General features: G+C 34.9%; 1 protein-coding gene and 1 long non-coding RNA gene across 2 annotated transcripts; one reads left to right on the top strand and one right to left on the bottom strand.

The window, feature by feature from the left end:
* The first annotated feature begins 7,573 nt into the window (after positions 1–7,573).
* On the top strand, positions 7,574–9,978 carry LOC125675666 (uncharacterized). The gene is made up of 2 exons (XR_007370594.2): positions 7,574–7,832; positions 9,315–9,978. It is a non-coding gene; the product is annotated as an uncharacterized LOC125675666 (long non-coding RNA).
* LOC130052608 (uncharacterized) lies at positions 9,009–15,620 on the bottom strand. The gene is made up of 2 exons (XM_056158096.1): positions 15,253–15,620; positions 9,009–9,753 (listed from the first exon to the last, which is right to left on the bottom strand). The coding sequence occupies exons 1-2, from the start codon at positions 15,500–15,502 to the stop codon at positions 9,401–9,403; spliced, it is 603 nt and encodes a 200-aa protein (XP_056014071.1). The 5' UTR covers positions 15,503–15,620; the 3' UTR covers positions 9,009–9,400.
* Between the last annotated feature and the right edge of the window lie 8,150 nt (positions 15,621–23,770).

Here is a 23,770-nt window from a genome sequence, read left to right as displayed (position 1 = left end):
AAATGCAAATACTTGCATGCACTTGCAAGTATGCAAGAAAAGTTTTTTGTTTTTTTGTATTTTTGTCTAACTTATCTAAACTTCCAGAATGTTGCATTAGTATACAATCAATATTTTGTAATTTTGAGCAAAGCATAATGTTTTAAAATGTTATTTTATTTGTTTCTCATTCCCTATATATTACTATCGGAGATGTGCACTGGTCGAGTCCACCTAGAAAAATCACTCAGGTGTGACAATCACATTTGGGGTATATACGGGTAGAGTAAATTAGGCTACCTGAGAGAAATATGGCGGATAAGATGAGAAAGGTGTACGTATTTATTAATTCATGTCAGCTTTAACTCGTACACATGATTCTGAGCTTTTATAACTATTTTTTATCGAGTTATACAGTTTACCATCAATGTTATGTAACAAAGTTTATATAGCATCATTTCTCTACCGACAAAATCGAAACACTTTTTAAGATCAATAAATGCAACATAAAGATTTCGATTGTTTTGAACTAAACTACTCAAAGCGAATAAATGATCTTTCCTTTCTAAAACCGTTTTGTTCATCTGCTATCGTTATTCTCTAAATAACCCACAATTCTTTTGTTGAAAAGGTAATTATAAAGTTTTTCTGATACATGACAGCAGATTCACACCACGGTAATTCATTGGAAGACGTCTGTCTGATGAAGAATCCTTAAGAATAGGACAAATTATTGCTTTACGCCAAACCGAGGGAATGGTGTGTGTCAAAAATGTGTTGGAAAAGATGACGTAACGTATCGATGACTGTTTTAAAATACCTTCAAGTTCTTAATTTATCTAAAACGCGTCTATAGGTACACATATATAATCTACTACAGATTTACCCTTCCTTGAGATACATGTAAAGTTATCCTCTGGGAATCTACCATTCAGTACACAAAAACTTGCTTCCTTAAGGAAGTCGATTAATTCGTGTCCGTGTTGATGGGCGGTACTAACATCAGAATTACACAATAGAAACAAGACAGGGATAATTCAGTTTTCGTAAAGTTACTTTTGCTGTTTCGCGGGTAAAGCATACACCGATCGATGTCTGGGGCGTTGAAACAGACGAGAAGTGTTATGTAACAAATATACACATACCTGTGACCGTTTTTTCAGCTGTTAAAATCCACCTATGACGTACATCTACAATACACATTTCCCATGTTATCATGACATGCTATGTGATACATGATACATGTGATCTATCTTCATCCTTTTGAATTATGTATTGATTTTTATATTGTCAATATTTATCATACATATTGTATATATACTCATGCTCATCATTATACATACATGTAATCACCTTGTACCTTATTGGAGAAGGCTTATATAGGCTGCAAGCCTGCTGCCTAATCCATTTATGTTTCATACATAATAAAATATTGTTTAAATTAATTAAATGACTGTGTATTGCCTTTTGCTGAAGTTAAAGATACAATAGGTGATTGTAATAATAAAAATGTTGTTATTCGTAATCAAGGTAAGGGAGATACCGTAAGCCCTGGTTTGATGATACGTGTAAGAACCTTTTGAAAGAGTATAAACGCATTCTTTACAATTATAATAAATGTAAATCTCATGAGAATAGGATAACTCTTTTGAATGCCAAGAAAAAGTATAAAAAATGTGAATTTAAACTCAAACGGAAATATAAACAACATGAGGGTGATATGTTAGAGTATTTAAAGAAACGGAATCCAAAGCATTTTCATAGTTTATTTTCAAAAAGAAAAAGCAAACGTTTAAATAGTACTCTAACTAATGAAGATTTCTACACACACTTCAAGGACCTTATCCAAAACAATATAAATAATCCTTCGGATAACACTAGCACTGCATATGATAATGAAGTTGTGTATGATGAATTGGACAAAGAAATCACATGTAATGAAATTAAAAAAGCAATTGGAAAGTTGAAATTAAACAAAAGTTGTAGCGAGGACTTTATAATGAACGAAGTTTTTATTGTTTGTGAAGATATTTTGATGCCTATATCATACGGGCTGTTTAATAAAATTTTAGAGTCAGGGCTATACATGTATCCTGAGGTATGGACAAAAAGTTGAATTGTTCCTTTATATAAAAAAAAAAAAAGAAGTGATATTAATGATGCCAATAATTACAGAGGCATTTCTATTGTTAGTTGCTTTGGTAAATTGTTTACTGGTGTTTTAAATAACAGAATTTTGGAATGGGAGAAAGAGAACAATATATTAACAGATGCGCAGTTTGGTTTTAGATCCGGATGTTCTACAGTTGACGCCATGTGTATTTTACAATCATTAATTAACAAAACTCTGAATAATAAAAAGCGTTTGTATTGTTGCTTTGTAGATTTCCAGAAGGCCTTTGATTCTGTGAATAGATCAAAATTATGGTCCAAACTATGTAATGTTGGTATACGGGAAAGTTACTCCAAGTCATTAAGTCGCTTTACAGTAATGTTAAGTCATGTGTTAAATTCGATGGATTTTTGAGTGAATATTTCAATAACGAAACTGGGCTTATGCAAGGTGAAGTGTTATCACCCATACTTTTTGCTTTATATGTAAATGAGTTTGAAATAAGTTTTATACGTGGAAATTGTGCAAGTATAGAATTACAATTAATTAATATTTTTCTTTTAATGTATGCCGATGACATGGTGATTTTGGCTGAGACACCAGATGGTTTGCAGGAAATGTTGAATGCATTACATGTTTATACAAAAGATTGGAACTTGACTGTGAACATATCAAAAACAAAAGTTGTTATTTTTAGAAATGGGGGCATTATAAGGAATAATGAAAAATGGATTTATGATAATCATGATATTGAAGTTGTCAATGATTTTAACTATTTGGGAATGTTGTTTAACTATAATGGAAATTTTTTACAAACACAAAAACATGTGGTTGAACAAGGGCGAAAGGCGTTGTTTGCAATATCTAATACATTGAAAAGCCATCACTTTAATGTAGAAACACAATGTTCTGTATTCGATACTTATGTACATAGCATTCTTTCATATGCATGCGAAATTTGGGGTTTTCACAAGGCACCTGGTGTTGAAAAGGTTCATCTTATGTTTTGTAAAAAGTTATTGGGAGTGAGTAATCGTACAAATAATAATGTTATCTATTGTGAATTAGGACGGTTACCTCTATATGTCAGAAGAAAAATGTGCATTTTTAAATACTGGTTAAAACTTAGAAATACAAATAACTGTATTTTAAAAGAATGTTTTGATTACATGATTTTGAATAAAGACAGTTGGGTTATAAGTATAAAACAAGAATTGTCGGAATTGGGATTAACATATTTATGGGAAGAATCGGGATTTGGCCAGAATACATACAAGGTAATTGAACAAAAATTGTTAGATATATATAAGCAAAATATTTTTTCATCTTTTGTAAATTCACCAAAATGTTTTTTATATCAACACCTTATTGATAATTTTTGTTTACAGTTCTATCTTAAAAAACCGATTGATCCCAATGGAAAGAAATATATAACAAAATTTCGGACGTCTTCACACTCTTTGAACATTGAGAAGGGCAGGCATAAAAATATTTCAAGAAATAATAGGATTTGTACATTTTCTAACCTAAATGAGTTAGAAGACGAATTTCATTTTATTTTAAAGTGTCCTTTTTATAACGGTTTAAGAATGAAATATATCAACAACAAAAATTATTACAAGAAACCCAGTGTCTTCAAATTAGTCAAGCTTCTTAGTGTAAATAATACAAAAGAACTCAATAATTTAGGAAAGTTTCTACAACAGGCTGCAAAGTTTCGATCTTCATGTAACTTATGATTCTGTACTTGCTTCGACATATTATTCACGTGTATTGTTATATGTATGTTGAAATGCATTGATTTTATATCCTCAAAATTGTATCTGTATGTCTACTCACCCTCTACTGTATTATTTGTATATATTTGTAAATATTTTGTATTTATAACCGATGAGCTGTATAGCTTAAGGAAATAAAAGAATCTGAATTGTAAATCAGGTTTGGGCGGTTAAAACCGCTCCCGGTTTTAACCAGTGGTTTTAACCGTCCCGGTCAATACTCCCCAAGTGGTCAATAACGGTCAATTGTGATTTAAACTGTCCATTTTCCTATTTGTGTACATTTCTTATAAAGATAAATTAAGTCTTTTCATTATATGGATCAATTGTTGATTAATATTTTTCATTAGATAATCAAATGTAATTTGATAAGTTTATTAAATGTATATTTGGTTTGCTAAAACTGACCGAAATATCTTCAGTACCTACCAGAGGGTCACAGTTCTATAGCATAGCTTGATGATTGGAGACAGACCTCTTAATACATGTACCTGGACAGATTATGAATAAAAGGTAGCTGGACATTACCTGAGCATAGGAAGCAGAGTTGACAGGTGTTAATAAGCATAGGCTGGGACCAGAGATGACCAGTGTACCTGTTATTGTTATGAAAACAACACCAACCCACTCCCTCAAATGTTTATTCAACAGTTAAAATGAAGATTGATGAAACAATACTTATAAGTAGTTCTTGTTAAACTAAGGAATTTGAACTGAAACTTTTACATCTTCCCCAATTCAACAGTCATTTGTACATTATTTATTTGATATTATGACTTATAAGTATATTATAAACTGATAGTGCATGTTATGAATTACAGTATTTACCATAATGGTCACTTAAACATTTGAAATAAATAACACAGATTATAAATGACCAAATAATCTTCAATCGACCAGAATTGACCGGTTTTAACCAGTATTGACTACCTTTTATTCAATACTCATATTGACCACTTTTTTGCCAACCCTGTTGTAAATGTCATAACATATGTCTTTAAAGCCGCCAATCTACAGCTAATGTCATTACAATGTGACAATCATGGAGGCGGCCATTATGATACCCGTCATACAAGCGCATTTTCCGCTCACAGTCAATGGTAAATGTTCAATATGCCGTGTGATTATCCAGTTTCCAATTCTGCACTTAAAACATGATAAATATAAAAGACAATGGTAGTTTTTAACGTAGATACCTGTTGATTTGATTTTTTCTTTCAGCAAAATTTTCCGTACATGATGCTTCTCCGGAAACGGAAGCGAAAATAACCGACATAACCGCGAACGTTTTGTTTCTGGGGGGTTTTCCTTGTCGGCCTAACTTACATGTTTATACTGAATGCATGATCGCTCCGGTCGCGGTCCTACTAAACAGAGTACTTTAGAGTACGCTGCTAAACATTCATAATTTAATGGAATTTAACCACTGTTCGTAGATATTTTTACTTTACTTTAATCTAATAAATGAATATCTGGAATATAGTGTTTGTTTTCATTATTTTAGGGATTTTAAAGACCCAATTTTAAGTTAACACCCCCAAATGGTAAGCCACCTGCCATTCAAACATTTAACAATAGATCTCAGGTGGGGTGACATCTGCAGAGACTGTGGTCGGGAACGACCCCAGAGAGGTGTTTTGATAGCAATAACAGTCAATTAGTACAGGCATTCTATAGATCTTGAGGAAGCCCAGTAAGGCCTGTCCGAAAATGTGAGTTATCTCTCTTTGTATTCTAACATTTAGTGTGAATATGACAACTTCCGGGTAGTAACGCTCAGACTGCGCAATATTTTAAGTGTTTTGTTGAGTGTGGATGCTGTTTAAAATCGAAAACAGTTGAAATCATTTCTTCGAGAGGGTAAGAAAATGTTAATGGAAGCAAAAAAGACTTTCTTATTCGAGTCAGGGTGTGATTTTTCGGGGGGGGGGGGGTGTAAAAAAAATCAAATCTTGTAAATCAGACATTCACTTGTTTACAAAGAACATGACCCATGAACCATGAAAAATGGCTTAGCCTGTGATGTTGATAATTTCCGTATAAAATAATCTTCGGGATATAGGCTTTTTAGAAATGTTTTTCTTTTTTTCATATGTTCTATACTTTTTTGTTACTATGACGTTGAATATTGTGGTATTTAATTTTAAAAAATTAACATTTCGGGATACACGTCACAACAATAAACCTCCAATGACCATGTACAATGTACATGAACCTATAAATCTCTGAATATATCAAGTTATATGCACTCAAATAGCTAGAATGGCTTATTCAATGATCATAATAAGCATTTTTGACCAAATAATAGAATAAGAAATATTTTGGAAATGATGTTCAAAGTCGTGATTGTTCAACTTTACTTTTAAGGAAAGTCCGTGCTTTTACGTATCCGGTTTTAAATTTTAAACACCGACTAGAAAGTTCCAGTTATAACTTCTTTGTCTGATGTTTGTAGTTTACGAGAACTGTATGAGTCAAATTTGCATTCAAATGTGAATCTTCAGATATATTTACCATGAATGATTATAGTGCCAAGTCCTCACTAGCTCCAATGGTACAAAGCAATGTAATATCTGCATTGATCTCTGAAAGGCTCATAGTTTGCAATCTAAGCCTGAACAAGTTAAAAATCATACATGGGCGTGACCCTCACAGTGGAATTCAAACTGTTTTTAGTAAGTTTGTGTTTGGTTCAAAGAAACCCAGAATTATAAATCCTCAGAAAATCATCAGCAAAGTTGTTGAATATTTGACCTCTTCTTCACAAGTACTTTCAAGAAACAAAATTATTTGTACATGAGCTGTAATTGCTAGAATCTACATATATGTTACACTATATTTATTTTTTCTATAAGTATGAGATAGCATGTATGTATTTTTATGTATATGATTGATAGCCAAAAAAAAAAAAAAAAAAGAATAACACACACACCAAAAATATTGTGAGAAAAAGGAAGAGGTGGGGGTGCCCCCACCCCCACTCCTTGTGTTCTAATTGTCTGGTAGGATAAAATTTTCAGTATGTTTTACATATCTATACATGTATATATATTGTTATATTCTGTTAATCTTGATTTTAAGACTGTATTTGCTGTTACAATTTACTATTTTCAAAGTGTGCAAAGAATAATTGTAAAACTTATATTTAAAAATGGGGGTTTACGTATTCAAGAGACCATTTTGCAAAATATCTCTGGTCAACTATGGTAAAATATGTTTTTTTGTTCTAATTCTAAAAATTTTTAAAACAAAAACTGGCATGTAAATAATTTAGATTTTGAGAATTTTTCAAAATTGCGATATTCTGTGATTTTTTCTGAAGGATGTGAGCAGATCAAACAGCAATTATGTATGTTTTCAATTGAATATCTTTGAAAATTCTCCCAGTAAATGAATAGCTATTGGTTTTTATATATAATATATATATTATAGCTTTATATGATGTGCTTTGGTGCATATTTTTAATAAAACATCCTTGTGTTAAAATTTGGCTTTTGCATTTGGGGGTATATGTGCTCTGTAGCACATAGTATAAAAATAAACTCGCAAAGGTATGTCTAATATGAGTTTTTTTAGTTAGTTTATGAGTTGTTAAAGTTATTTAAATGAAAAAAAAATTTGATTGACAGAAATTTCTAATAGTATTTACCTACCTTAAATTATTTTACTTGAATTTTAAAATACTGAAATAAGAAGAATAAATATAGTATTTAGTCTATTTACATGGTGAAAGAAGTGAATCATTTGAACAATTCTGTTTCATATCATATTCCATAGTTTTTTGGTTTTTTTTTTTTGGATTTTTTTGTTGTTGTATTAAAACGACCGAGTATCGATATCAATGGTAACGAAATAAGTTGACACCGCGTCTCGTGTTCAATTCGAATTTACTCGGAATTACACGTTCAACGAGCATTTGCTGTGAAACCTGATTAAAGGAAAAATACTGTAGACACCTAATAGTAAGTATCAAATGATCTTTTTTGTTACATGTACATGTAGATTTCATAGCGTGAATAATAACAACACAACACCGATATAGGGGATCAGAGTCAGTATATTATTGACTCTGAAAATACGATTTGAGAAATGATACTGTATAAATTTTACTGTATTTATCTTGATCAATAATTGTATATTCATATACGTAATATGTTTTACGGCGTGACCGTGTTTGAGGGCGAAGCAAAAAAGTTTTGACATTAGTATCTATATCCAAAACAGGACAAAAACAACCCGAAGTTAGCACGCGGACGAGGCTGTATCAAAGCATCCTAATTTTTGGACATTTGATCCACCTCTATATTGAACGCGGGAAATATAACGCAATTGATGTAAACAGTACATTGTGACGTCATATTCAGCGTCGTTATTTAGCAAATTTACAAACAAAGCGTTTGAACCACAACAAAAAACATGGCGTTAATCGTGGAGTGATTATATATGATTAAGAAAATAAGATTTACATGCTTTTACGGATTTTATGTGTAACATCTCAGAACGACGTGAACTAGGGTAGACGAGATTCAAAATGGAGGAATACATGTCCACGCGCTAATATTCGAATCGACGCCATTGGTACCAAACTTTTCAAGTTCCATAAGTATGGTTTAATTTTTCATTATTTTCCTACATTTTCCTTTTAAACATGTATATACGTGTTACCTATAGGGAGAGCTCCGCTCTCACGGCCCTCCGGGCCGTGAGAGGGCTTCGCCCTCTATTAATCATGTAAAGATACTGAGGTCTTTTAACCAACAATTTTAAATGTTTGTGCAATACATTATTGACTGACAGAACGTAATTCATGAGCTGTGATCTAAAAATCTTTCAGGCATTAATATAGATTTGAATAGAATTACATCTAGATACATATTTGAAATAGAATATATCCTACGGCACTGTAAAAAATGTTTGGATTATATTGCATTTACATGTAATGTATGCATGCTTGTAAATGCCACTGAATGAGAAATAATCTAAATTGGCCTATTTTCATAATGTTCCCAAAATAGAAGTATCATGTAGATCTATACAGGAAATAACATTTACAAATCATGTTTGTTGTTTGTTATTTGCCAGTTAAGTATCATAATGATAATACTAGTAGTTTATAATAAGTAATTATTCTGCTAAAATCAAATACCCTTTTTATTGTCAACAAATACATCACTGGTAGAAAGGTTATAAAGCTTTTATCTAGCACAAGTTTCCATATTCTACAGGTTTACATATGTCAGCAAGTCCTCAAAAGCAGCTTTAGGGGTTCCCAGGAGATTCTGATGCTCGCTGTTAGACTTTCACTGTTGTCAAAATCCAACCTTATTTTCTCTTTTCTCAAAACTTCAGCTCTCAAAAACTTGATTGATTAATTGTGTCACTCCTATTTTGTTGAACATGGTGTTGTCAGCAATAGGTTCAAGTTCTTCTATGTCTTGTTGTAGGTGATTTGTACAGAAGCGAGCCCCGGCAGGAATGATGGCCTCTTTTGAAATGAAGATTTCATGCCTTACTCCTACTGGGACTACAACTAACTTTGGACCTGGTCACTCACAGATACAGCATGAAGTGTGCCCTCTTGATGTACATGGGAATGAGAGTGATACAGAAGGGGGACTAATTGGAAGAACTGCTGGGGGTGGTGGTGGTGCTGGACTGTCTTGAATCTGTGGCCTAACCGACTTGATATTCTTCTATTTAATATGGGAGCAACACACACACTCTGGCATCTATTGCACAGAAAATCATGATCAGATGGTGCCCTCCCTATCAGAGTGGTGATCACTGTCCTATATTTCTTTGAAATCCTGGATCTGTGTTTTGGTTTTACTCTCCATGGACAGTTGAAACAGAGAAAGAATTTGGGACCACTCCTTGGCATATCTGAAATATTTATGTCATATACATGTGATTGAAATTATACAATTTGGGTTGGATGAAAATCTTATCTTCATGTTAAAACCCATTAGCCTAGGTTATTTTTCCTAAAATCTAATTATAAATCAATTAACTTGTTAATTAATGCTTGGTGAATCAATTAATAAATTGTATTAAAAAACTTGGAATTATTTTTTTTCCACTAATAAACTGAAAATGTGTATCTTCAAATGTTTTGTTGATTAATGTCAGTGTGAAATATAGAGGGGGTATGGGGTTTACAACAATGTATATTACATGGTTAATTTATTTCTATTATGTAGTCCATGTAAGTTTCTGTGGAAACGAGGAAGTTATTTATATTCGGTCTTTCCTATCTCGGGGTAATCCCGGGGTAGGAAAGACCGAATATAAATAACTCCCTCGTTTCCACGGAAATTAAGTCCACGAGAGCCAGAAATCTCCCAACCTTGGTCTGTTTAATGGACCCTTCCAAAGTCCTTTTTTAAGGAAAAAGTAAACCATTTTCCTAATCCAAAAAGAAAACTGATGCAAAAACCATGCACATCTCCATACATGAAATAATGTAAATAATAGAAAAATTATCAGTAGTATTGTAATACATTTTCGGGGGGTGGGGGTTTGCTGTTTCACCTTTATAGGTGGGTTTTTTCCCCTAACATTTAAAACATATCTTTTCAATATCAATTTTGTCTATAGCACAAAATAAAAATTCTAAAATCAATTAAAGCGTTTGATATACGTGTGTATATATAAAACATTATTTAACAAGATATACTTTAATATGTATCTAAATTGACCTACTTCATTAAAAACAAACTCTCTGTGTGTTTTTGTAGGTTTCTTTCCACGTATATAGGCCAATCCGAAAACATGAGTTATCTTTCCTTGATCCGGAACGTAGTGCGCTTGCGTAACAGTAGTTTAAGACTTCCGGGTAGTATATTTGAGAAGCGTCATTATCAACAGTGCAGATTGCTGTATAATTTTACAGTAATCACGCCAACAAATATGTTAACGTTAATAAAAAATCCCAATGCATAAGTTTACTTCATACACGTAAAAATAACCAACTTTGCATGTAAAAATAATAGAAAATTAATGTTGTAAGTAGAGGAGGACACCCCCCCCCCCTCCCCGATATCTAGAATGTTCTATCGTTAAAGTGATGTAATTTCCTACGGCGGGCCTGTCCCGAGACGCAGTTAGATTATTCTAACTAACACAACACCCCCCATTTCCCAAGATTTCACGTGTTTTATGACTGAAATTAGTATATATCATATATTGCATACATTTCCTCAAGATCTTTAGCCCGTGTTTTAATACAGTCAGATTTATAAAAAATATTAGAAGTTACTTGTTCAATATCAATGTAGTACATTCAGTGATAAAAGTTCTGTCACGATGTACGTCTAGGTAATATGTCGGGCTGACACCTCTGGGTTTTGAAAATGTCCATCTCTTCGATTGGCGAGTAAAATTTATGCCAGCCTGTACTTGTAAGTGAGATGCCACTGACAGTTTCAAATACAAGTATAACCATAAAGAAATTCGTCGTCACAAACCATCTTTAAACTGACATTTACACTTGCAATGTTTTGAAAATAAAATAACTTATAATTGAGCAAGAGTGTGTACCTGTAAATACAGCCATTTTGGGTAAAATATTTGGAGTTTTACTCAAATTATTTTGTAAATATGTGGCGAAAAGGGGGGTCTAAATCTGTCATTGCAATTTCTGTTATGACACGATACGTGCCTATACATAATCAAGTACATTTCAAGGGGGCTAAAACGTATAGAAGAGGGAAGATACAGAGACGTCAAAAGCATTCTATTGGGGGTTAAACTTACCTTCCCCCAGAGAGTACATTTGAGAATATGGCACCCCCCCCCCCCCCCCGGGATCACACAGGTCTATGAAAAATAATTTATATCAATCGAGCAATATTGAACAAAATTAATTTTTTTTCCAGTTGTTTAATTACCTATTTTTCTGCATTGTAAACATATCAGTTGATATTAACAATTCCAGCTTCGTGCTGCATTGTACAAATGATTTGCACACAGAATGAACACGTCCAGGTACTCTGGAGAAAGTTACCCAAACATTGCATTCTGGTTTATTTTTGAAAGAGCCGATTGATAGATAGTGGTGGAATAATTTTAGCCCTGATAAAACAATGCGAGCGTTGATTTCCTAATTTAATTGATTTTTATTTTATTTTGGAAGGGGGGGGGGCGGGCATGTCATGCAAGATCTTTGCACGTGTCGATCCTCGTAAAAACCCGAGCTTTGAGTTCATGAGTTGCCATCATCTCTTGAGAATCAGAAGTTCTGTTCTGATTTCATACAAAATAATTATGTCAGTCGTTGTTGGAGACATATGTAAACAAATGAATGTCTGCCTGATTTAACACACCCCCCCCCCCCCCGAAAAATCACACCTGACTCGATCAAAAAATTCGTTTTTGTTTTCATTAACATTTTCTTACTCTCTCGTACAAATGATTTCAACTGTTTTCGATTTTGGACAGCACCCATACTAATATAACTCTTATAATATATGCGCAGTCTGAGTGTGTTACTACCCGGAAGTTGTCATATTCACACTAAATGTCAATCTCTACCCAGAGTTATCGTTCCCGCTACGCTCCACTAATACCTCTGTCAACGCATTCTATAATTAGAGGTCGCGTCATCAAGCTAACACTAATGTTGATGTGGGTAGCACGTGACCTGTGTGTACACAATGCTGTCAACGTCTAAAAATCATATCAAAACGTACTAAAACTAACTTAGCATATCAAACTGTAATGATCATATCTAAGCAAATCAAACACTTATCTGAATTTTATAAACGCAGAAGCTGGTAAATATGAGACACCTGAGCGAATTAAAAGGTTTTATATAAATATTCATTCATCCAATAATACTAGAATAATCATGGAATTCGTTGTTTTTGTGAACTTACTCTAAGTTTTTAAGCTTAACACTAAAACTTGTAAAATCATACTTTATAATGCAATAGGTAGAAATAAGTTTTGCCAAGAATCTTGACATTCAGACGTTGACAGAGGTGTTGTAGCACAGCGTAATACGCCCTCTGGTGAGAGATTGACTAAATGTAAGAATACAAAGAGAGATAACTCACGTTCTCGGAAAGGCCTGTACAAGGGACTTATGAATTTACGAACTTAAATAGTTGAAATTGAAAACAAAACAATATCTACTTCTCCGTTCAATGTATGAATATTGTGCGTTCAAATTCTCAAGTACAAAAGCTAACAGTCGTGTTTGACATTGCCGTAATATGCGGACATTTGTTAGTGTTACACGTTGCTACAACTTTACAGTTACGATTGACAGACTTCATATTTTATAAGAAACTTTGAACTGTAGCCTATAATATAAACGTACAAAATTTGTAAAATTGTGAGAACCAATGGACAAATTCATACGATAGCATTGGGTCAAATGCTGTCTGACGTGTTTCATACCGATTGTTAAGCCGTTCTTAGCACACTGATTTTGACTGCGGATAACCCCGTTTACCTGATCAGGATATATCGCACATCTACATGCGTAATACATGTGTACATGCTGGGCCTGTGTAATTGAAATGTTTACTGGGGTATTCCGTATGGCCGTATAAGTTTGTACTGTACGTTTGATTCGAACATTCATTCTGTTTCGAACAATATCATTTTTAAAGTAACAAAAGGTAGGGAAATCGGTACTTTTTAAAGCCATCGGAACGGACTTCGGAATCAAACATACACGATAGGTGTAACCCCCCACCCCTCCCCTGTACCTTTTTACCATAGGCCATGACTCTCATATTTACTCGTTTAGATATTGATTTTTTATTTAAAAAAATATATAACAACATAAAAACTCACTGTACTCTGTACAAATCATGTGTACATGTGCAGCATGCAATTGTGGTTGTTTATCTCAACTGATATATTTAAAATATTTTTTCATTTGTTAAATTTATTGATATAATTGATATAAATTATTGATATATTGATTATTTATATAAATTATTTTTCATAGGTGTGGTCCGGGGGTGGGGGTACGTGCCACTCTCGTATGTACTCTTTGGGGGTAGGTAAGTTTGAACCCCCAATAGAATGCTTTTGACGTTTCTGTATCTTTCCTCTTTTATTAGTTTTAGTCCCTTTGAGATCTTTAATTATGTAGGCACGTATCATAACAGACATTTCAATGACAGATTTAGGGGGACAACCCCCCCCCCCCCCTGTCGCCACAAAATAATGTAAGTAAAACTCCAAATATATCATCCAAATGGCTGTATTTACAGGTACATACTCTTGCCGACTTATTTGATGTATCACTATAAATCCAGGGGATTTATAGTGATACATAAAATATTTCTATTTGATGAACCCTTCAAAATGATACCATAATTACAAGGGGGGGGGGGGGGGTCCTCGACTATTTACAACATTAATTTTCTATTATTTTACATGCAAAGTTGGTTACTTCCACGTGTATGAAGGAAACCTATGCATTGTGATTTTTATTAACGTTAACATATTTGTTGGCGTGATTGCTATAAAATTATACAGCAATATCTTTGCGGCCTTCTGTACTGTTGATAATGACGCTTTTCGAATATACTACCCGGAAGTCTTAAACTATTGTTACGCAAGCGCACTACGTTCCAAATCAAGGAAAGATAACTCATGTTTTCGGATTGGCCTATACCAGAGTTTTGATAGCATGGACCTGTTATTTTCTCGTAATTCAATTGTTTTTAAAAAGACACCTGAACAACACAATTTTTATATAATTGTAATTTACCCCCTCTATATACTTGTATTATAAATTACACAATCAGAAATCAAACAATAATTTGCCCATTAATTTCTAAAACTTGTAACTTATTGAAATAATTTATATTATCAATTTATGATAGTTCTATATTTATAAAAGAAATTATTCATTGAACCAAGGGGTGGTGTAGACTGTATATCATCTAGCCATAGAGATACAACCATTATACAAACACTATGACCACAGACAGCCCTGAGACCCTTCCTGTGTACATCAAAATTATACACAGCACCCTGATCTCTTGGCCAGGTAAATTTCAGGTAAATAACAATCATTTGATAACTTTTAAAGTGATGACTTATCAACGATGCTGATTGGTTGAAAAATTCGTTTGATTTCTCTGTCAAAATTCGTTTGGAGTTCATCTGCACCAAGCACGCGGGATTACTTTTCTCTGGAATGCGTCTTCCCCGTTCTAATTCTAGCGCTATTTATAGAACGGGATTTTCCACACAAGCATTTATATAACGGCATGCATTCGTTTGATATTTGTTTTTCATTGCTATCAAAAATAAGCACAACTAAAGATATGAATAAAATACAAATTAATTTAAAGAAAGAACATACATAAGCGATGACGTGACAGAATAGTCAACTTGATGACGTAGACCACTTACTGGTAGAAGTAGACAAATTACACGAGTTCCCGGTATGAATCAGATCGATAACATGACGGAGCAAGTGGCGACTTCTGATCTGGTAAATATTAATGAAATTGAACTGTGTTATATGGGGCTCAGTCAACGAGTGCGTTTTAGATGAAGAGGTGTTGAACGTTTTCCTCGATATTGAAATGGAGCCTAGTTGCATTCCACCGTTCCAACGACACAACCAGTGTTCAACGTCTCCTCCAACACCATGCAGCATAAATCCAGTCACCACTTGTTATCTTCCTTTATATCTAATTCAGCTTTTAACCATTGCACCTTTAATTTGGCGTATAATCCATTTAAACCTGCACAGTAACGGTTCCTGACCTAAACGCACAGCCTTGAGTTTTGTTGTTGTTTTCATTCTTATATATATGTATTCATACGCGCCATTTCAAAAACGTTAATTCAAGCTTTTTGATGGAAGAAACTATTTGGGTTTTTTATCTTAAGAACATAATTAAATGATAAGAAATAAAACTTATAATTCTTTGTTTGATGCATGTATCAAACGAAACATTGGGCGGAAAACTTTTTCATCAATGCATCAAACAAAGAATTATAAGTTTCATTTCTTAAATGACCGTAGATGAGCTTCGCCCACATCCAGTGATCCGTGAAGAAACCGTACGGTATTTTATTTGGGTCTTCACAATTTACCGTTTGATCATGATCCCGATCAAATTTAACTACATATTTACATTATTTAATACTAGCGCGTTGCAGCTGAATTTATCTTTCTTTTTTTTAATATTAAAGCCTTTTTATTGTCAACTGAACAGTGAATTCCTTGAAAATAAAGCATTGGTAAAAATGAAATAATTACTATATGGATTAGATGGTAAATTTTTAATATGCAGGAGATCTTGCTCCAACATTTTCTCCTTCTGTAATCTGCATTTCATATTATATTTATAAATAGAAAAACTTACAAAGAATATAAGATTATTCAGAAATATTGTTTTAAAAAAAAACTATTATTGTTTTCATGGAAAAATATAAGTGCATAACCATTTCATCTAGTATTAATTATCATCTAAAAAATCTTTCTGATTTTGAGTATGACGTTTTAATTGTGGCGATGTGGTGCAGATTTCTTATTTATATCACATTATTTATTCCATGGGAAGGATATTGTATGTATCCATATGTGCAATGTATTAGAATAAATGTTTGTGAACTTTCCCTGGATTGGGGGTTGCCATCTCAATGCAAAGGATGTACAACCTGAGACAGATCATCCCAGTAAAGTAGCAGAAGATGGTTTAGTAGAGCATGTGCATGTACAACCAAAGACAGCTTGGTGTACATTCTTACAAGGATCGCTTCGTTGGTTCATTGGTGGTAGATGACTCTGGTAGCAAAGCAAGAGATGTGTACATTTACATACCAAAGACATATCACATTTCTAAGATTATTTAGGTATAATTATATAATAAGATTTAAGGGTTGTGTAGAGTTTTTCTTCTATCTAGACCCACTCATATTGAATGGAGAATCATCACACAGACACCTAACTTTTTCAAGCATTTTTGAAACCGAAAATATTCTACTTTATTTTCCAGATTCACCAAACCAAATTACAAAAACTTTAAAAGACAACAAAGAAACAAAACATAAAATAGATAGATGAATTTTTTAAAAAGGGGGATAACAAAAAAAAAAAACAAGCGGAAAAGAAAACAAGAAAATCAAAGATCATGAATTCCGAGTAACTACCAATCATAGATGGAATTAATTACTGATGTAATTTGTCACATCGCTCAAATACTTTCTCCAAACAAAATACTAATTATCGGGGTCGGGATGCCGTAAATCTTCAATAAATTTAATGTTTTCAGGTCAAAATATCGCTAAGAAGCAAGTATTATTTTATAATCATGTTTAATTAAGCGGTATACATACAAACAAACAAACACTTAAATTGCACTAGATTTGGAAATTTTACCAGCGTACTCTAAAGTACTCTAGGGTACTCTGTTTAGTAGTACCCCTGGGATCGTCCTGCAACAGGAGATCCAGGGCATCTTCTTCATCTGACATCCGGTCGTTTTCAAGATGTAAAATACATTGCAAGTGTTCGCTGTATTGTTTTCGTTGAAACGGAAACACGTGTGTTGCCCGTGCACACTTTCAGAAAACCCCGTGGCCGCGATCCAGATCACAGGAAAAAGTATGTAACAATATGCGTACTGATCTTTTTTGTTTTCCTTGTTCGGCAGAATTTTTTTTTTATTACTATTCCGAATAAATATTACATAACGTTTATATCTGAATTTGAAATATTTTAATTTTCCCCCCCACGATGCAACATTCTCAATTGGTGTTTATGAAGTTACAAAGTAGGTGGTGTAGGCCTAACTGTTATATACCAATAATGGTTTTATACTTTTTTTTAAAAGCAGAGAATACTTCGCGGATTATTTCATATATATATGTGTATATTGTTTTAGTGTATCAAGAAGTAGTCAATTACCAATAGAGGACAATACAAATAGTTTTCACTACTTTATTGTGCGACGCGCGTCGATCACTTTCAGCGATGACGTTTTGTCGCTAATTTTAAAGAAAACCGTGCAGCATGTCCCAATTTCATTTTATCGTAATATAAACTACTAAGAATTATAACGCGAATAAGGGCCCATCAAAAAGAAAATTTCCTCTACTTTTACAGGCTGTATTTACTTTTCCCTATTTCCATATAGGCCGTTCTTGGCACACTGCTTTTGACTACGGATAACTCTGTTTACCTGATCAGGATATAGGGCTCACGGCGGGTGTGACCGGTCGACAGGGGATGCTTACTCCTCCTAGGTACCTGGTCTCACCTCTGGTGTTTACATTGTCCATGTTTGCCCAACTACCTATCTATTTTGTATTGCTTATAGGAGTTATGAGATTGATCACTGTTCGTTATCTTCACCTTTTATGAATATAGGTAAAACGCCGATCTGTTTAAACATTGAGAAAATCGTAGGAAAATGTACATGTGCAAATAATTGCTATTTTCTTATAACTTTGCCAGGCATTAAAACTAATTTTTATATGTACTGAAAGCAGGGAATATATGCTTTTCAAAAATATAAAAAAAAAAAATAGTTCACTCATACGGAAAATAAAAGAAATCGTATCGACAGTGGCAGGCCTCTTACTACTAAGGTCAGCCTACTAAAAGGATAGCCTCAATGCCTCCACTTTAACACCGTTACAAGGTACGGAATTAAACACCGGCTTACTCAGTAAATCACTTTATTGCTTGCAATTTTCTGTTAATCTTGCCCACCACGTCTTCTCGCACTGGGCTTCGACAATACAATTGACAGACGACAACTGTTTCGCGCTGTATTTATAATGCTAGGTTATGTGACTAAAATAGGGATGTTTACATTGGAAACTACAATGTAGAACCTGGATGGTCGATGGGTAAATTCCCGGAATATTACACCTTACTGATATAAATCTGGCAACGAAATACTAGTACCTTAATCCAATATAACAACAAAATACATGGTATTGATGCTTCCTTGTGTAAGCTTGAATGTCATTTTAAGAGTTCAGTGCAACCCTACAAGATATGAACAACAATATACCATCACATCCAAATCAATTTGAATTGGAGGTTTTTATCGCAGAAAGTGTGCAGCTCATGTATTTCACCTTACACCCACCCATAGATTGATATTTATATATATAGTTAAGAGGTTATTCTCCTTGGCATAGGCTTTTCCATTTTGCATGTCTCTGAATGAGGTTGGTGTAATTTTTAAGCTATTACAAAATTAGTAAATTACCCGCCCCGCCCCCCTTTTTTTTTTGGGGGGGGGGGGGCTGATATTTTCGCTAAATTTGTTTTGCTTTCTGTTGTAGATTACTAGATTGGTGAATAGCTGCATCAACAGCGGGAAATGGGATTGGTACGGCTGTTGTACTGATGAATCTGCGGTGTATTTAAGTGGCATTCTCGTGAATCACTGCACCTCCCAGGGTCATTGTTTTCTGATATCCTAAACAGTGAACTGTGAACTTTGTGTTTGTAAAGTCAGTGAACTTTGAACTTTAACATTCAACCGTGTTGAAATGTGTGTTGCATATGCATTTGTTTGGGGGGGGGGGGGGGGGCAGGTTCTTTGTTTGGTGACCCATTGTCCATGTTGATATTTAAATTTGTATTTGTAATTAATTCAAAACAGTCATGCCCATAATATTGCCATATGTTATAATAAATTTCAAAAAATTATTGATTTTGTCTGACTGAGATAATAATATGGATACATTGAAGATGTGCATGTGTCTTTTTGAAAGTGATCAAACAATTTTCGAAAAATTTACATGTAGTTGAACTTAGTCATTTTAAAAGCTTTCTTGAATAGACAGTGCCTATTTTGTGTAATCAGCTCCTCTCACACCTGTTACTTGACGTTCCTCAAACTTTGTACAGTTGTTATGGATACCTTGAAGATTTGAAAGTGATTAGACATTTTTCAAAAGAATTACGTGTAGCGGAACTTTGTAATTTTTTTAAGCAAGTCTTGAATAGATAGTACCTAATTTTGTAATTGTAACGTGTGTCCAGCCGAGCGGTCACTATTTATCTGTGGACACGTACCCGGTTACACCCGGGATTCTGCAGTGCATATGATTTACAGGAATGCCTGTTGTCTACAAGGCAAGAAACGAACTTATTCAATATATTTACGATGATTGTTTCAGCCAATTTCCCTAATCAATATATTTACTACGATTCGTATTTCAAAATCAAGATATAATTCAACAAGGATTTAACCTAATTCTTTACTTCCCTAAATCCATATAATAGTAAATCTATTACCGTCAAGTTCAAGATTGATCAAAATTCTTCTTCCATCATCAGACTTTCTTACATTTATCATTTTTGCATTCAATTTTCCATTAAATAATACAGACACACCTCTATTGAATGTAGAGTCACTATAAGCGTGAAACGTTTTAGTTATATTTTCTATTTACAACAATTCTAATGAACAATTACATAGTCAAACCATAACATAATTTAGACAAATTACACATGCACCATCTGAAGATAGATTTGGACAGGTTTGGTGAAAATATGCCCAGTAGATAAGAAGATTTACAAACGGATAGACAAATGATAAAAAAAAAAAAAAAAGCTCATTTTATTCTTTGGCTCAGGTGAGCTAAACATTTCACCTTGATACTGTTGTAGCATCATGAAATATAATCTACCGTAACATAATTTTCATGTCGGAAATCTATTGGTGACCAGAGGTCACCCTCTAGGTGCAACATTATCTTACAAGTATCTGTAAATAAATTACAAATAAAAAAAAAAAGGGATGATATTCAAAGTTCAATTTTACTGCATTGTATTTATTATAAACTAGGTTCATATCACATTCTCGTATTTCGGAAAATATGGGGAATCCAGATAACAGTGAATTATCATTTTCAAAATTAGGCTAGTTTTTGCGAAGATATGATGACATGTATATGATCAATAATGACTTGCTCAATATTCATTTTCCTTTGGTAGTGTACAATACACAGTGTCTGCATTGTACTTTCACTTTCATGTTGAGCTATTTTTATAGTGTAGTAAAACTGTGTAAAAAAAAAAATAGGGTGACCCGGGGTCATACTGACATTTGCACAATTTCTTAATTTTCTGTGCTCACAAACTGTCAATGGACTTTTCTGTAAATAGAAATTGTCTCACTAGGCTGAAGCTAGCGGCCACTAACCAGCAGCCAATAAGGCCGTAGAAGCAAGCAGCCAATAAGAAATTTTGTTAAAGTACTGAGAGTACTACTAAAAGGTTAGGCATAATAAATCAAAATAAATAATTTTTAAAACACTTGATAAATATATTCTTATTTATCAAGTTTCATACTTAGCGAATGAGCTCACCTGAAAGTTCCTAACGTTACACCACATAGCGTGATAATCTTTCAAGAGTTCGCAAAAGGAGTATGTGGGTAAGGAAGGGAACCCCTAGGGCTATCATTTTCTGCCTTCAGTTTGGGGCTGTAGGAGTACCACCTTTGGCCTCCCATGGGTGGGGCACTTTTCGGACCTCTCTAATAATTGACTAAAACCTGTTGCAATAAAACAAAACTGATAAAAGACTAGAGAACAATGAAGTCAAACATATAGAACCATTAAAAGAGGTCACATAGGCCTTTAAGGGCAATTTAGCTCACATTAAACTTCATCTTTGAAGAGTCCGCTTTAAAAAGAGTAGAAATGTATGTAGGCAAGGAAGGGGACCCCTAGGACTGTCATTTTCCACCCTCAGTTTTTGGATGTAGGGGTACCACCTGGGGCCTCCTAAGGGTGGGACCACTTTTTGGACTCTAATAATTGAATATTGGGGATGAAAGAAAAGAAAGCTAGTAGACGGGTAGAGAACAACAAAGTCAAACATATATAACTCTTAAAAGGGATTATTTAGGCCTTTAAGGGTAATTGAGCTCACCTGAAAGTTCATGATTTTCCATCATGTACGGTCAGTTATGCCCGATATCCCAGTGAGGCCTACCACGACTATACAGTTGGGTTTTACACACCCAGTTCTGGGAATCTCCTAGAATATCATACCTCCATCACTGCATCTTTTCACTCCAGTGTCGGAGAGATCAGCCCAACCCCCTCACCGACAGGTTGTTGACCAGACCTCAATTCAGTTCAGTCAGGGTTTGTATCGGGGGTTCTAGTCAGCGCCTTTCCGGTCCCCGGTACTCTTGTGCAGGATAATACGCAATTGGCACGAGTAGAAACGCGCCTAGGTACACGGATCTGCGGTATGATGGGAAGTCTTCTTGGAAATCCTTCTTGCTCAATATTGTTCGGCTAGCTTACAGTCAGCAATGGACAGAGATCACAACCAATTCTACTTCTCCTTAGATGACACTTTGAGCGACTATTACACCTTTTTGTTGGAGATGGACGATAACCTGAGATCTTGAAACGTTTCGAGAAGCGCTTCGGATCGTCATTGCACACACTAGATAGATATCCAGTCAGTTTCTCAGAATTTTGGGGAATCGCTCCACCAGTGGGCGAACCGGGTCCTCACCTTAGCGATACATGCTTTCCCATCTGTGCCTGATGTACATATACATGCCATTGTTCGACTGTGTTTTGTAGTCGTGGATCGAGATGCAGGTTTGTATGCTGGGTACACCTGCATTGAAGAAAGATTTAAGGGACCTATGTCTGAGAATTGAGGAACTGCAGAAGGAACTACGGGGACAGACTCCTTCCCCCAGATGCACCTTTCATCACAGCAGGGGTATGAACAGAAACTCTCGGGTGCTTCAAGTGTGGGGCTCTTGGCTATTTCAAGAGGGACTGTCAACTTGAAGAATGCATCCAGAAGGTAAAAAGCAACGTTGAAGCTTAGGGAGAATTCCTAGGCCCACCAACGGACACTTGAGCCTCAGGGGCGGGGAGCGACGATCCGTCCACCGTTGGCTAAAGAGGGGCCTATCCACGGGGATATATGGAGGCTGACACCGGAACGATCTCCGCTAAGGCCAATGATATTGGTGTCGGACACTGGCAAAGCAGATAAATGCTCATTGGATGAGTCATCTGGAAAAAGGGACAATCATGCACTCTCTTGTGTGCGTCGTTTAAAAAAGGGCAGGTTACGAGTCCGGTTCCAGGAGGCACCAGAGGAGGAATCTGGGTACTATATGTGTCCCAGACAGGTTCGAATTCCCCTAGTATATTGCAGCGCCAAAGCAAGGGTTTGGTGCAATGGAACTAGAGGATTCACCAGATCAGGAGGACTCACCTGTTCAGGAGGAGGACGTGGATAACGAGACGTCCGAGAAATGCCCAGAGGCAGCGACACAGGATGTTTCTCAGCCAGAGGAGAAAAATGAGTTGAAGGTGATTTATAGCCAAGCAGAGGAGGAGACGGATGACATGCCCTGCCAGCATGCTTCTGAGTCCTACAGATACTTGTTTGCACCCATTGGGCAATTACGTCCGACCACATGATTCATGGTACAAATGACAATCCAGGGAGTGCAACTACAATAAGTGGTGGACACAGGTACCGAGGTCAGTGTTCTGTTCACCATGGTCTATGAGGAGCTTGATCCCAAGTCGCCCATAAAGCAACATGTCACCCTTGTGCAGGTTGGCGAGAACGCAAGGATAAGAGGGTTTATCATCGGTCCCGTGGGTATACGCCTAGGAAATATAGAATACAATGTTGATTTCTATGTGGCTCCCCTTGAGAATCAGACTATGTGGGAATGCAGTTCTTACATCAGCAGAAAGCTCTCCAGGATTTGTAGCATGGTACTCATGGGAAAGGAGACAGTCCCGATGACGTTCGGGATTTCTGGAGAGAAACAGGAGTTCCAAGTCTCTGTAGCCAAGACAGTCCAGGTTTCAGTTGCTAAGTTCCTATATGCCTTCGTTATGTCCTTTCATTATATAAGATTTGGAACTTTCAGGTGAGCTCAATTGCCCA

The sequence above is a fragment of the Ostrea edulis genome, chromosome 3, assembly GCF_947568905.1.
Source record: "Ostrea edulis chromosome 3, xbOstEdul1.1, whole genome shotgun sequence".
Lineage (NCBI taxonomy): Eukaryota > Metazoa > Mollusca > Bivalvia > Ostreida > Ostreidae > Ostrea > Ostrea edulis.
The sequence above is the reverse complement of the archived record's forward strand: the minus strand, read 5'-3'. Positions and strand labels throughout refer to the sequence as shown.